The sequence below is a fragment of the Mytilus trossulus genome, chromosome 9 (genome assembly GCF_036588685.1).
Source record: "Mytilus trossulus isolate FHL-02 chromosome 9, PNRI_Mtr1.1.1.hap1, whole genome shotgun sequence".
NCBI classification, from domain to species: domain Eukaryota; kingdom Metazoa; phylum Mollusca; class Bivalvia; order Mytilida; family Mytilidae; genus Mytilus; species Mytilus trossulus.
Window position 1 is genome coordinate 12,962,550 of NC_086381.1, and position 15,050 is coordinate 12,977,599.

Genomic DNA, 15,050 nt, shown 5'->3' on the forward strand with positions numbered 1-15,050 from the left:
CGTCTTCCATCACGAAGCACTGTTTTTACAGTATGTCAAAAACTTCACGCCTACAAGTCCAGAAATAAAGTGCATAAATAAGGATATGAATGGGAATCTTCGCTGCATGCGGCTTCATGTGTGTTTTCTTTAAAAAATTTAAAGATATTTTCTCTATTCCTTGTTATTTCTGCCAATTATTCTCTATTCCTTGTTATTTCTGCCTATTATTCCCTGTTCCTTGTAAATTATGCCCATTATTCTCTTTTCGTTCTTCGTATTATCCATGGTACTTTTGTTTGTCTTTTTTTCCTTATTCTTAAATTTTAGCCATTATTTTATTTTGCGGTAATTGGTCATTATTCTCACTTCTGTAAACCCCATCCAGACCCTCACAAACTTTAACAGAGATTTCCTGCGAACAAACAGGAACAAAAGCATAACGAGGTGTCCGTGCAAATACAACCATTGAACATGAATAGAACTGGCATGTCTATGAAACAATTGAATAATAAATTTCGTTTTATGTTTATAAAAGTATAAAATCAACAACAAAAAATAACTATCAAACGAAATAAATGTACATTAACTCTTGGCAATAGTCATATTAGAATTTAAAAAAAAATTAAAACCATTCTTGATATGAATTTAATTCAGTGACAGCGTTTGGCTTACGGAAATAAAATCCAATTTAAGTTGCAGGTGTCCAGTATTTTCATATGCATAAATCACAACTTTATATGGAATGTTTTGATTAATGGAAATTGTCGACGCAATCGGAAATCCTCGGCTGAATTCGCTACCCTTGGAAGATGAAGTACGGAATCAGCCGAGTTGTGACGAATGTTGCCGAACGATTACACATTTTGTTGAACATTCTTTGTGTAAAGTACTTGACCTTGATCATCAGAGGATTTTCGTCCCCAAATGTTCCTCCTCTTGTAAATAAGAATGGAAATAAGTACAACGCCTAGGGTTACAATCAGACCTACCCCTGCGATACCTGCTATAAATTCAGGTCTAAATAATAGTGTTTGATTAGTTCCAGCCTGCAGAGAGGAAGACGTTGTGAAAACAGATTTTTTAAGAGGAGAAATAAGATTTCGTTTAGTGACAACCACATTTTCAAACGAATTTCCCTCGTCTGCTGGATATATAACAAAACTTTCCGTTGATTTTTCAATATTTTCTGTGAATGGTTTTATGTGAGATGATAACTCAACGCCTTCATGCTTGGGTATCATTACCAAGAATTCTGAACTTGCGGGTAACGGGATTGCATCAACTGTAGTCAATGAACCTTTGGTATGCACAGGGCTGTCACGTGTCGATGTAGGGATGGTGTTTCCTATTGGAACAATTGTTTTCACAATATTCAACATGTGCGGCTCTGGTTTAGCTTCTTTATTTGAAGGTATTTTCGTATCAGATATATTATGAGTATGAACCTTGTCGTCACTCAGTCTGGTAATTTCACTACCATTATCTACGCTAACTTTAATGGCATCGTTAAACATGATATCTTTTGAAGAACTGTTGTTCATGGCTTTATCTGTTACGGTATTGTTTTCTTGAGATAAAGTTGCTGTTACTTGGTCGACTTCACTCTCAAGATCTGTTTCTAAAATTGAAATAAAAGAAAATTTAAAACAATGGGTTTCCCTGATTTAAATACGGGGTATTTGGTAAATTCATTTACATGTAAAAATAAATCTGATATCAAATGAACAGCGATTTACAGATCATAATTACTCATTTTATCTTGAAAACTGCATAGATATCAAATTTTGTCATAACGACCCAAAAGCCTTTTTTCGGTGTACAAAGAGGACCGCGAAAAATCATTTGGTATGAGGATGTCTTACGGTTGAAATCGGTTTCTTAAAATGAACAATCACTTATGTATACTATTTAAATTAAGAAGTCATAATCATCTGTATAAGCAAGGAAGACGGTCATCTTGGGTGTTGGAAAGTTTTAATTTTGAACTTTCATATATGTTTTTTGTCTTTACACAACTTCTTCTAGTGAAGGGTTTGTAAAGGCTTGTTTGTTTGTTTTTAATAATTTAGCATTATCAGAAGATAAAAAGACTACAACACGCATTAAATATAAAGTATTTCACAATGACTTGCATGCGTGATCAGCTTTTTACTTCAGTTTTAATGTGTATCATGTTGGTACGACCCGATTGAACGTTTTATACAGAAAATGACAATGGACAAAATAATGGCAGTTGCTCATAAGAACAAAAGAGCTGGCGATTGGAATGAAAAATGATGTCTAGTAAATCCTACCATTTGTACATCTGTAAAACCTGAAATCATCGACAGCTATGTCAGCTGTATGACTACGTCCTCTAATGGCTTGTACAACAATCTAAAATAATAAAAACGAGACTGTGAGCTTCACAAATCATTTCAAACATTATATTACAATATAGATATTTTTGTACACATATAGATGTTATAAATACAACTGCATAACTTCATGTAATTTACGGAAGCATTAGAGTGCCACTTATGAATTTTTTGTTGCATAGACCACCTAGACGTCCGTAGTAATTGAATTATTTACTGAAGAAATACATACATATATACATTGTATATACACAATTCATTAAAACATGTAAGAAGAAATGTAACTCTTGGATCTTTCGTTTCGTTTTTTTGCGTAAATCATAATGACTTACGGTAAAGCATCTTCTCAATTGATTTAAAATATTTTAACATCTGTTTAATGTGTAAATAGTAGGATCTCATAATTATATATGAATGTTTTTTACATATATGTGTAATTTGTTTTAATCGATCTGTTGTGTATTGCTTTGTAAAATGTGAGACGTTAATAAAATAGTGTTTAAATATCGCTCTGGCACAATATTTCGCCATTTTGCTAAAATTCAATCCATTTGGATGAGCACAATCAAAATGGAATGTGTGTAAGAAATGTCAAATATTTTACATTGTAACTTCATATTGTCTGACACCATAATTATGATATATAGCTCAATCAAGAACGATACTCCAGAAAGAGCATGAACAGAAAATCTAAGACATAACAGGTCAAATTTCATATCCACAAGACTTAAGGCTCTACAATGCACATGTCGCTCACCGTACTAATTTAATATTCATCATTTTGATCACAAAAGATTTCTATTGATAATGGGTTTCAGAATAATAGACAACACTTGTATTTTTACCATATGCTCTATTTTTTACAATGGTGGCCATATTGAATTGGTTGTCAATCGGGGTCATTGTACAAATTTTAAACTAGATAATACCCTGAATAATGATTGTGACCAAGTTTCGTTGAATTTGGTCCATTAGTTACAGAGGAGAAAATTTGTGCAAAAGTTATAGACGACGGACAACGGACGACCAGTGATGAGAAGAGATCACTTGACCCATTGGACCAGAGCCGGGCTCTACATTTGTAGGGAAAATTTGGTTGATTAAATAGGGAATAACTAATGCATGACTGGAGCTCCTCCTCCCCCTTCTTTTAGGGCAGTCAGCCCCCCCCCCCCCCCCCCCCCCAAACACACACACACTTTCTAACAAGTTCTGGATCAGCCATTGACAGACAGCACATGACAAAAAAAAAACTGTTTTGTGAACAAAAACAGAGTGAGAAAAAAAATTGTCAACTTTATTTTTCAAAAATAAGTGGGCTTTCAAAGAACTTATTAGTTGCATGCTTTATATTTGAATATCTCACTTGAAAATCTCCTATTTGTCTTTCAATAAACACGTCGGCTTTGAGCCACTTGTTTCCTTGGTTACCACCAATGAGAAAGAGTTGACTTTCCACGTGATCCTGTCCTGATGGTATTCGTAGAAGGATCTCTAGGTTACCCATATCTACAAAACAAATAAACAGGACATATATATATATATATATATATATTATATATTGTTCAGAGGGTAAGAGGTGAATAGTTATTATAAACAATATGGAAAATAGCACTGATTTATTTAAAGGTGTATCCACAGTGCCTATCCAAGCAATAGAAACTAGATGGCTTTTGTAATATATAATTTGTCTATTTTTATGTTGAATTCTTGATAGATAAGTTAACAAGTGAATCTGTGAAATACTGCTCTCTAGTGATACCGCGCCCGCCAAAATTATAATATAAACAGAAAGTTGTTGAGGAATGAATCTTAAAACGCATCACACGGTATAACTGACTTATATAAACCCTGAAACCAAATTTTAGAAATCATTATGATGTAGTTCCTGGGAAAGATGCGACGAAAACTATTCATGGAACGGATGGATGAACTGACGAATTGATTGATGGACAGGCGGACGGACAGACCGACAGAGGTATATAAATTCATCATAGATACCAGGAATAAAATTTAATATTCACGCCAGACGCGCGTTTCGTCTATAAAAGACTCATCAGTGACGCTCGAATAAAAAATGTTATAAAAGCCCAAATAAAGAACGATGTTGAAGAGCATTGAGGATCAAAAATTCTCAAAACTTTTGCCAAATACAGCTAATCTATTCATGAGGTAGAAAAGCCTTTAGTTTTTCAAAAATTGAAATGTTGTTAACAGTTAATTTATAATCATAAACATATCAATTGATAACTCAAGTCAACACAGAAGTGCTGACTACTGGGCTGGTGATACCCTCTGGGGAAAAAATCTTCACCAGCAGTGGCATCGAGCCAGTGGATGCAAATAAACTCATCATAGATACCAGGAATAAAATTTTGTAGGTGACCGTTTCGTAGGAGACATATTCACATGTTTTATTTTTTTCCCACAATCCCTATATTACTATAGTTACAAGACTGATCGTATTCATCAAAGCATGTATTAAGCTGTACACTGATATTTTTTCATAATTTTAAAACCAGATACTGAAGGAGATTTGACCCGTTTCACCAGATACTGAAGGAGATTCGACCCGTTTCGCCAGATTTTGACATTAACAAAAATACGGTATCACTCTGGTCCATTTGATGTGCTCAATTTTTCTTACTATCCATTTAGTTGCCGTTATAAAAGCATCACTTCTTTTATAAGAACCTAATGTTTGTATCTCTTGCAAGCAAACATTACATTGATTTTATAAAACTGTTTATTAGCAAATTTTATTGACTTCGTTTCGTAGTGGACAATTTGTCAGGGACACACCTTCTGAAATAAAAAATCCTATGTTAAAAGCTGTTTATTAAAATATGTTGGCTCTAAACATACTTTTGAATTATAAAGGACTTATATTTTAGTAAAAATAACATTTATTTCTATATTTTCTTAGTACGATATTTTAGAGTATGACTGTTGAACAGGCTGTCTAGGGACATGCTATTTTGGTTGTTTTGGACCATTCAGGAATCAATATCATATCAATCCCTCTAAAAATAAACTGTTCCTTTGCTTAAAAATGTTAAACCGATGTACTGACTGCACAAAAAAAATACTTGCAAAGAGCAAACACATTTTCTTTAAAGTGGCTGGGACAAGAAAGTACGTTTTTATTGAAAAAATGCCCATAAAGTACGAAGTTTGAAGAGCATTGAGGATAAAATCTTCCTAATCGTTTTGCCAAATACAGCTAAGGTAATCTATTCCTGAGGTAGAAAAGCCTTAGTTTTCAAAAAAATAGAGGTAAAACAGTATACCCCCTCTTACAAAGCGGGGGTATAATAAGGTCTGAATAATCTTTTTATTTCTTGCATGGTCAGTTGCAATGATGTTTGCAAAGAAGTAAATTAAGAAATAGTTAATGGAAGCCATAGATTTGTTGGAAATTAACACATGGCATGGACCGTGATATTCGAATTTGATCCTGAGCGTGATTCTAATAGAACAAATACGGTCATTTAAAAACTGAAGCGAGGTTGGGTATGCCATGTGTGTGGCTGTTCCGTTTTTACTTCCTGTTAGATAAAGCTTAAACATTCTAATAAATCTTTAGCTTGCATTGATTATTTTGTAAAAAAACGCTAGAAAAAATATGTTTAATTCTTTTGATTCTCAAACCAAAAATTTCCATTTGTAATTTACATGTTTTTTCTAGTAATTAACTGTCACATCCAAAATTGACATTTCGTAACTAAGGAGCTGCCACGTTGACATGCTGAAATAAGTAAATATGCGAATATTGCAATAGAATGATAGAAAATAAAACAAAACCTACATCAGAAATCCATTTTAATATAATGTTATACGAATTTCGTTGTGGTACTATATTTAGGAAATAAACGCAACTAGTTGCAGTATAATTCTTTTTTTTTATGCATCCGAGTAAGAATAAAAGTTCTTTTATTTGTCTTTTTTAATTGCAAATTAAAAAAACAATAAAATCGGCAAAGGGTCTGCAAATAGGTTCCAATACATGTGGATTTACGTGGCAGGTATAACAGCCATTCTAATGCAACAATGTTTGTGACGTTCATTTTGATTGGATAACGTCACTTTCTTACATGGCATCAATTGACAATTGATGCTATGGGGCATACGCGCAAGCGCAGACGGCATATGACAGATTTTCATTTCATGTTTTAACGTTTTTTCTGTCAGTTTCATTAGAATGGAGATAACAATATTATATTTTAAGCTCCGACGGCATCAATTGGGGATTTGATGGTCGCAAATACCCGTTTACTGTCTCCGCTAACGCGTCGCCAGTAAACTTAATTTGCGACCATCAAATCCCCAATTGATGCCGTCGGAGCTTAAAATACAATACAGTTATCTCCTAATTATTATGTATATCTCTGACTCTGTGCTAAGTACAGATATATTGATAATTATATCACGTTGTTGTTTTCAAACCGAAAAAAGCACGTCATATTAGAATGTTATGATTATATGCAGTTTATACGTCTTTAAAGCCTTTGACGCTAATTACCAAGTTTCTAAAGTTATGTTAGTGTAGTAGCAGACATGTCTAAGTGACCATTCCTGCAAGGTAAATTCATATGCAAGCAATAGCAGCGTGAAGTAAACCACACACAGTAACAATACGGTTCCAAGATATTGTAAGAGGAGTGACCTGTTTAATTGGCTGTTGTAACTATATTCTTAAACTGAAGTAACACCAGCTAAAAACATTGGTAAAATTGCGAAACATTTTAGTAGATTGAGATGTATATTGCATGATATTTACCACGGTCGAGTGTGTTAGATTGATTGTTTCCGGTACGATTTTTTTTGGAAGGGGGGATTCAGTAAATGGTTTTATTGTGAATTTTGCTTTTTGTTGTTTTAATATATTTAATTAAAATTTTTACACAGAAGAGAAACACACCACCACTTACATCCATCTTCTTCTGGTCCTAGCATGTGATACCAGAGCTGAAAACATCGACGACTTTTATACCATGGATAGACGGGCGATAACAATCTACTGTAGTGTCCATGTCGACTAGGTGTGGACGATTCCATATAGATGTAATGACCTGCCAAAGAACAATTTTGTACAGTTAGAAACTTCATAATATACATTTCATATCTCAAACGCTCCTTTTAGATTGGTAAATACATATGTACAAATGTTTAATAAAGGGAACCAATTGGCACTCACACCACATCTTCCTATATCTATCAATAGTTAAAATAACCGCATGAGCTAGCCAGCAAACCAACGATACAAGCTAATCACATTAAGAATTTCAATCTGACAACAATTGGTGAAGTTAAACTAAACTTATCATAAATATACTTATATTATAGTATATGAAAAGCTTTAAATTTTCTCGAGTAATACAATCTTAATAACTATGACTGAATTGGGATGTATATATATGATCCTGACAGGCAATGCGCAATCACTTTAAACGGTTGATTTCGGGATGATAAAAAATGGAAACAACACGTTATTTATTTTATGCGACCGAAGCCGGTGCTTTTATAGATTTCCTTCCTCGCCGAATATTTGAAAGCTGAGGATGCATAACAAAAAAAGAAAAATAACTTTTTTCCCCGACTTGGAGCAGAAATACACAAAACACACAGAAAATTACTTCATACTAAAATATGAACTTGCCACAATTACACATAATTATACAGATTTGATATATGAATTGATGATAATATAATCTGGTGCTAAATTTGATTTTCAACAACGGCAACAGATGACCTGTTTTCAATTTCAAGATTAAATACATTATTGGTGTGAGTTTATGTTGCATTCGGATTAATTACGTGATCTTACTTATTATATGTGAATCTTATCGAATTTCAATCTCTTTAAATTTGAAAATACTGGTATATAATTTAGGCTTATACTGATTTTCATAGTAACGAACAAAAAAGAAACAATAACATACTGAAGTTAAAAAAAAACCAACAAAGTGTAACGTCTTTATTTGCGTTTTGTGCAAGACTAACCGTTATTGTTATCCGGACCAAACGTGTGGTCAAACTTCGGACCAGTTCTTTTAGTATCTGTTTCTCTAATGTTAATCAGCCAATCAGATTGATGACCTATGTCCTGTGTCCACCCACATAAAGAATGTTGTTCAAAATTACAACTAGCAATATCAACAGCAGCTACAAGAAAGCATGTAAAATATAATCAATTAGGTTTGTTTGTTCTTCAATAAAAATGACTATATTGAAAATTGATAAGGATATTAGTATGAATAATTATAGTTTATATTTGATTATATAAGGCATTGACATTTATTTTCATTACACAGCGGCATTAATGAAAGTGGTATCATTCATTTTGCAATCCAATGCTATCATCTTAAAAGATTTAGATAAATATCTACAGTCCATCGAGGACTTAAACTAGTTGCCATGTTTATTGAATTAATATGTATTTGTTTAAGCCCTCTGTTCGTGTAATCTTGGACATGATACGGTAATTCCCATCCCAGATGTAAGAAAGAATTATAAATACATATGTTATTTAATGCTCTTTCATCGGGTCGTCGTCTCTTTTATATTCTCACATTTATGTACGATTGTTATCTTTCTGATACTTACATGGTAAAAAAAATAATACAATTGTAATATAACAATTCAATAAAGAAAGTTTGGGAGAGGTTCAGACCTAACTTACAGTGGTAGTATGGGAGTGATTCAGACCTAACTTATAGTGGTAGTATGGGAGTGGTTCAGACCTAACTTACAGTGGTAGTATTGGAGTGGTTCAGACCTAACTTACAGTGGCAGTTTGGGAGTGGTTCAGACCTAATTTACAGTGGTAGTATGGGAGTGGTTCAGACCTAACTTACAGTGGCAGTTTGGGAGTGGTTCAGACCTAATTTACAGTGGTAGTATGGGAGTGGTTCAGACCTAACTTATAGTGGTAGTATGGGAGTGGTTCAGACCTAACTTACAGTGGTAGTATTGGAGTGGTTCAGACCTAACTTATAGTGGTAGAATGGGAGTGGTTCAGACCTAACTTACAGTGGCAGTTTGTAAGTGGTTCAGACCTAACTTACAGTGGCAGTTTGTAAGTGGTTCAGACCTTACTGACAGTGGCAGTTAGGGAGTGGCTCAGACCTAACTTATAGTGGCAGTTTGGGACAGGTTCAGACCTTACTTACAGTGAAAGTTTGAGAGTGGTTCAGACCTGACTTACAGAGGCAGTTTTGGAGTGGTTCAGACCTAACTTACAGTGGCAGTTTGGGAGTGGTTCAGACCAGTGTTGTCCGTCACAGCTGATCGTACTCTCACCATCCATTATATACCCAGGATCACATGTCACAAGTATAAGAGAGGATTCAGACAGTACATCGATTTCTCCATTTTCTACAGATGTGAAATCGTTTTGGTTGCATCCTTTGGCTAAAAAAACATGAATGAATAATTAATAGCGTATGACCTAAATATAGATATTAATAAGCAAATCTAATTATAATTGCAGATATACATTAATATTTGTCGTTAATTGTTCCGAAACTCGATCAGGACGTATCAGTTCTTCTTGCAGTCTCATCTTTTTATCTAAACCTTCCAAAGGTTGTATCACAAAGACATTGTATTAATTAAACTCAAAAAAAGATAGTTTGTTGTTGAAAACTATCGAGGAACTATAAGTATATTAAAAATAAAAATGCAAGTTGTATTTGTGTAGATACAAACTCTTTGATGTTTCCTGAAATAAACTGGCCTTAAAATTGTGACTTGGATGGAGAGTTGTCTCATCTATAAATAAGCAAACCAGAACTTTCTTATATGCCTTTGACTTTGTTGTGTCAAAGGTATTGGTACTCTTTCTGAATCAACTAGTTTGTTGGTGTGTTACATATTTGTTTTTCGGTCATTTTTATGTGTATAAATTAAGACGTTAGTTTCACAATGTTTTACATTTGTCATTTCAGGGCCTTTAATAGCTCACTTTTCGGTATGGGCTTTGCTTATTGTTGAAGGCCGTATGGTGACCTATAGTTGTTAATGTCTGTGTCATTTGGTCTCTTGATGAAAGTTGTCTGATTGGCAATCATACCATATCTTTTTTTTTATCATGTTTATATAGTACATACATTTTTGGTGTATTACATTGCCGTATATTTTGTGAACCTAATATACTCTAATTTTTCCGGATTTTTTATCCTCATTTATAACTTCTAATAATAAGAAATATGCATACAGTAATTTATTTGACATATCAATGACTCGAAACAAATGCAAAAAGGTTCTGTGAGCAAATCAGATCGATAGTGTTTAGTGGCAGATCTAGAAAAGGGGGTGCTGACTTCCTATGAGTGGACCAGCTGAAGTTATGATTCAGTAATTTCCTAAATAATCCATTTCATTCTCATAAAGAAGAGGGGTGCAAAACCCTCTAAATCCGCCTCTGGTGTTAGAACTTACCATGACATATGGGAATGGGTGTTGTCCATGTGTCAGCAAAACAATAGGCTTCATTTGAACCAAACAGATCAAATCCTTCGTCACACTCATACTGTATAGAATTATAGGGCTGGCTTTTTAATGTCGCTGTCCCATGAGGTAAATATTCTTGAACGCAATTAGAGTACACTGAAAAATCACTGTGTCTAAACCACACCGGCAAAATTTGTTCGGACTCGATGGTATCTAACATCCGGCACAATGACGGAACATATACAGACAGAAGAAATCTAGGTTTCTCCTTATTTTCTTATTTTTTTTATGATATCGAAGAATATAAATTCACATACAACTATTTTCTATTGTGAGATGCAATATTTTCTACAACCGTTCTAAATTAATGGATAAATAAGTAAAAATGCACGTCAAAATGACGAATTGAGTGAACCTTGCCTCGAAATTGTTTAATTTCTCGTTAAATTGTTCACATTGTACGGAAAGAAAGGTACGGGAAGATAGATATTGACACGGAGATTACAAATTTAGTTATTATGAGCATCTCAATAATTGTAACTCTGTGTATGGAACGAAAGAAGTGGGTCATGTCAAAATGGAACTGGCCGGTTTCGTCAATGTATACAACCCGGTTTCGTCATAGATTTCAAAATGCATAACCCGGTTTGGTCAAATAAAAAAATTCATAATCGCATTACATTATAATTGATTATTTAACTTCAGCGTTCAAAAGGAGTTTTGTGGGTCGTTCGAAAACAAGTTCGTTCACCGGACAGCGGCTTATTATTAATATGAGTCTCAGATTCAAATAAATAATAAGCAAATTCCTACTCTTATAGAACACAAATATTTTAATTTTACTTTGCATTCCGAACTTTTTTAACAGCATATTGAGATTAAAGCTCTCTAAATATGCGTTTTCTATATGAGTTATGGGAAAATATGTTGAACATGTTTAAACTTGAAATTAAAGTTTACTGTCTTAAAAATCGAAACACGCAATTGATATGTGATTTACTCGCACAAAAGAATGGACACCTTTATAAGTAATCTAATCATTCCATGTATGTAATCTTTTCTATGGTCGTTAAAAATAAATCTTCTTAAGGATAAACGTTGATAATAAGACAAATGTATATGCATGCATAATCGACATAGAAAATGAATGAAGGATGACAACTACCATGCATTAAAATAAAATTTATTTATCACTAATTGTAACTATACTGCTTTGTACAAATTAGTATAATAGTCTCAGGTCATCGATAAAATTCAATAATAATTATTTTGTTAACATTATTAAAAAAAAACGAGTCTTTACTGTCGCCATTGTGTTATGATGATCGTACACTGACGTTGGTCAATATATTTTGACAATATATACGGACAGACGGATTATTTCAAAGTGGGCGTATTTCGAACAACTTTTACATACCGCCGAGCGTAGCGAGTCGAACAATATTTTGATTTTTTTTTGCTTTACAAAATCGTTAAATACAGGAATCAATATAGTTTTGGCAATCGGAGGTGGGGTCGGGGCGTGCAACCTATACGTCATCTAGATTCGCCACTTATCTTATAAAGTGTATACCGAATTAAAATATTGTAAGAAATGAGAAAACAGGGACACCCGGGAAATCGGATTATGTGAGTTGGATTATGTTTATTATAATAAATGCCGAATATCAAAATTTTTTTTTATCGATTTGTATACATTTTTCTCATATATATATAAAAGTTATATAGGAAAATGATAAGACAGACAAATATACAAATAAATCGACTTGGCCGATATCATAATAAAACTTGTTGACCTTTAATTACGATTTTTTTTTTAATTTCTTTGCGTTTTTACACGCCCGTCTGACAGGACGTATTATTGTATACACCCGTCTGTCCGTCCGTCCTTCCATCCGTCCGTTACTCCATCTATCAGTCATTCGGTCCGTCAGTCCGTCCGTCCGTCCGTCCGTCCGTCTAGCTATCCGTCTATCTTTCTGTCCAGCGTAAACATGTCGCACCGCCGGTAACTTGAGAACAGCTTGTCTAGTTTTCATGAAACTTTACAAAGTTATTTCTTGAAATGGTCAAACGATTTGTAAATCTTTTAGTGAAAATCAAATTAAATCTTTTTGAGTTACAGAACTTTATAAGTAAAACAGGAGTGTGGTTTTTTTTTAACATGTCGCGCCATATCTCAAAATGATTTATCATTATTGCATCAAACTTTACACACTTCTTAGTAATATAAATCTTAACTTCTACATACTTTAAGGTGATGTTTAAAATTTTGTTTTTTAAGCGTTAATTAGGTTTTCTTTATAAAAAAAAAAGGGGGGGTCACATACTGCGATGTATCTCAAAGCCTATATAAAAAAATATCATAATGTTAATGTTAAAAACATAATTAGATATCAGTGTTTGCTATTGGGTATTTATATTCTATTTAAAATCAGTTTGAAGATCAGTGAAATAACGGTTACGACTTTCATTAGGAAAATGTGTAGTACTATAATTACCTATGTAAATAAATGTAAACACGCCAAGTTTACTTTATAATACATATATATTTAAATTCTTTCGAAAGACAATGTTCAGATCCGTGTTAACGTTGCTTTTCATAAATTGTTGGTTTTAAAAAAATATAAAAAAACCGGGTGATATATATAGACGAAACCGGGTGTTGTGTAGTAAACAACAATGACGAAACCGGTGTATTTTTATTTGACATGACCCATTTCTTTCGTTCCATACACATAAATTCAAGTATTGAGATGCTCATAATGACTAGTTTTGCAATCTCTGTGTCAGTATCTATCTTCCCGTACCTTTCTTTCCGTACAATGTGAACAATTTAAAGAGAAATTAAACAATTTCGAGGCAAGGTTCACTCAATTCGTCATTTTGACATGCATTTTGATTTATTTCTTCGTTAATATAGAACGGTTGTAGAAAATATTGCATCTCACAATAGAAAATAGTTGTATTTGTATATATATTCTTCGATATCATTAAAAAAAAAAAAGAAAATAAGGAGAAACCTATCTTTCTTCTGTCTATTGATGTTCCGTCATTGTGCCGGATGTTAGATACCATCGAGTCCGATCAAATTCTGCCGGTGTGGTTTAGACACAGTGAAAATGTATATATGACATAATTGTATTATGTTTATTACAAACAGGATGACTTTCCGCTAAGTTAGAAGATGGATTGGTTGTTGGTTGCTAAACGTCCAGTGACAAGTAGTTCATACATGTTTAAACTATCAAAAACAAACAGACTGTGACAGGACAGGAAACATAATTATTAAATCTTAAACTAAAGAATCCGTACACTGTAAATGTAAAACTGTGCCTGTTGAAAAAGTTATGATAGAAAATCCATTTCATTTGATTAGGACGTTATGAATTTTAATTCTGATTTGTACCAAAACAGAACGTAATTAACTTGATACATGTCATCATTCCATCATTGTTTTCGTATTTCTCGGAAAATCCATCTGCTTTCATTTTTTTAATTATCAAAAAGTTAGTTTAAAACAGATATAATTAAACTGTAATGAATATTTTAAGCAATTACATTTCCTAATTTTGATATCAAAACGCATTAACTTAATTTACATGTATTATAACATTTATTTCAATCTGATTGTTGCTGTTGAAAAAACTGAAAACACTCTAAAAAAATCAAGATTTAATATTGGAATAACAAATTATTTAAATAAGTAAGCTTACCTCGTAATGTTAATACCGAAAATAAATAATAACTAATATACAGCTGTATTAAAATCTCCATGTCTGAATAAAATTCTTCTACTTCAAAATTCCATCTAAAAAATTCTTCAAATTTTTAAAAGAGGGGAAGAAGGCTGAACTGTCAGTGTGTTATTAATTATATAAACAATAGGAGTCTGTATGTATTGATCAGTAACCATTTCCGCCGCGGACAATTCACGACATAGAAACAACACGGGGTTGTTAATCTAATTAGAATTAGTATACCTCATCGTGCTCTGAATGAATGAATAACCCATGGGAGTGCCTCTGAGAATGATTCGGAAATAACAAACACATTGAAAACCGTGAATAATCACAACAAATATGCATGTGTCAAGTGCGGTAAGGAATATTTGGAAAGTTGCTCATACCGCTCATCAAACGATATAGGTTTTCAACAGCAACTATAACTGTTACATTCACTATAATCATCATCATTGATCATTACGTAATACTGGTTTACTTAACATTTTACTTTTTACAATTTAGAGTTAAAAGC

The 15,050-nt window shown here is 33.1% G+C and overlaps 1 protein-coding gene across 1 annotated transcript; it reads right to left on the minus strand.

The window, feature by feature from the left end:
* Nucleotides 1-495: 495 nt before the first annotated feature.
* Nucleotides 496-14,808, minus strand: LOC134685148 (uncharacterized). Its single transcript, XM_063544624.1, has 8 exons — nt 14,510-14,808; nt 10,782-10,949; nt 9,582-9,752; nt 8,343-8,504; nt 7,271-7,411; nt 3,706-3,848; nt 2,277-2,358; nt 496-1,600 (listed from the first exon to the last, which is right to left on the minus strand). Exons 1-8 carry the CDS (start codon nt 14,568-14,570, stop codon nt 837-839), a joined length of 1,692 nt encoding a protein of 563 aa, XP_063400694.1. The 5' UTR covers nt 14,571-14,808; the 3' UTR covers nt 496-836.
* Between the last annotated feature and the right edge of the window lie 242 nt (nt 14,809-15,050).

Excerpts from the sequence above, each read along its gene's own strand:
- LOC134685148 (XM_063544624.1), bottom strand. The coding sequence starts at position 14,570 with ATGGAGATTTTAATACAGCTGTATATTAGTTATTATTTATTTTCGGTA. Across the intron at positions 7,412-8,342 it reads TGGTCCGGATAACAATAACG|GTCATTACATCTATATGGAA; the intron begins GTTAGTCTTGCA and ends GTTCTTTGGCAG. Across the intron at positions 1,601-2,276 it reads GTTTTACAGATGTACAAATG|AAACAGATCTTGAGAGTGAA; the intron begins GTAGGATTTACT and ends TTTCAATTTTAG.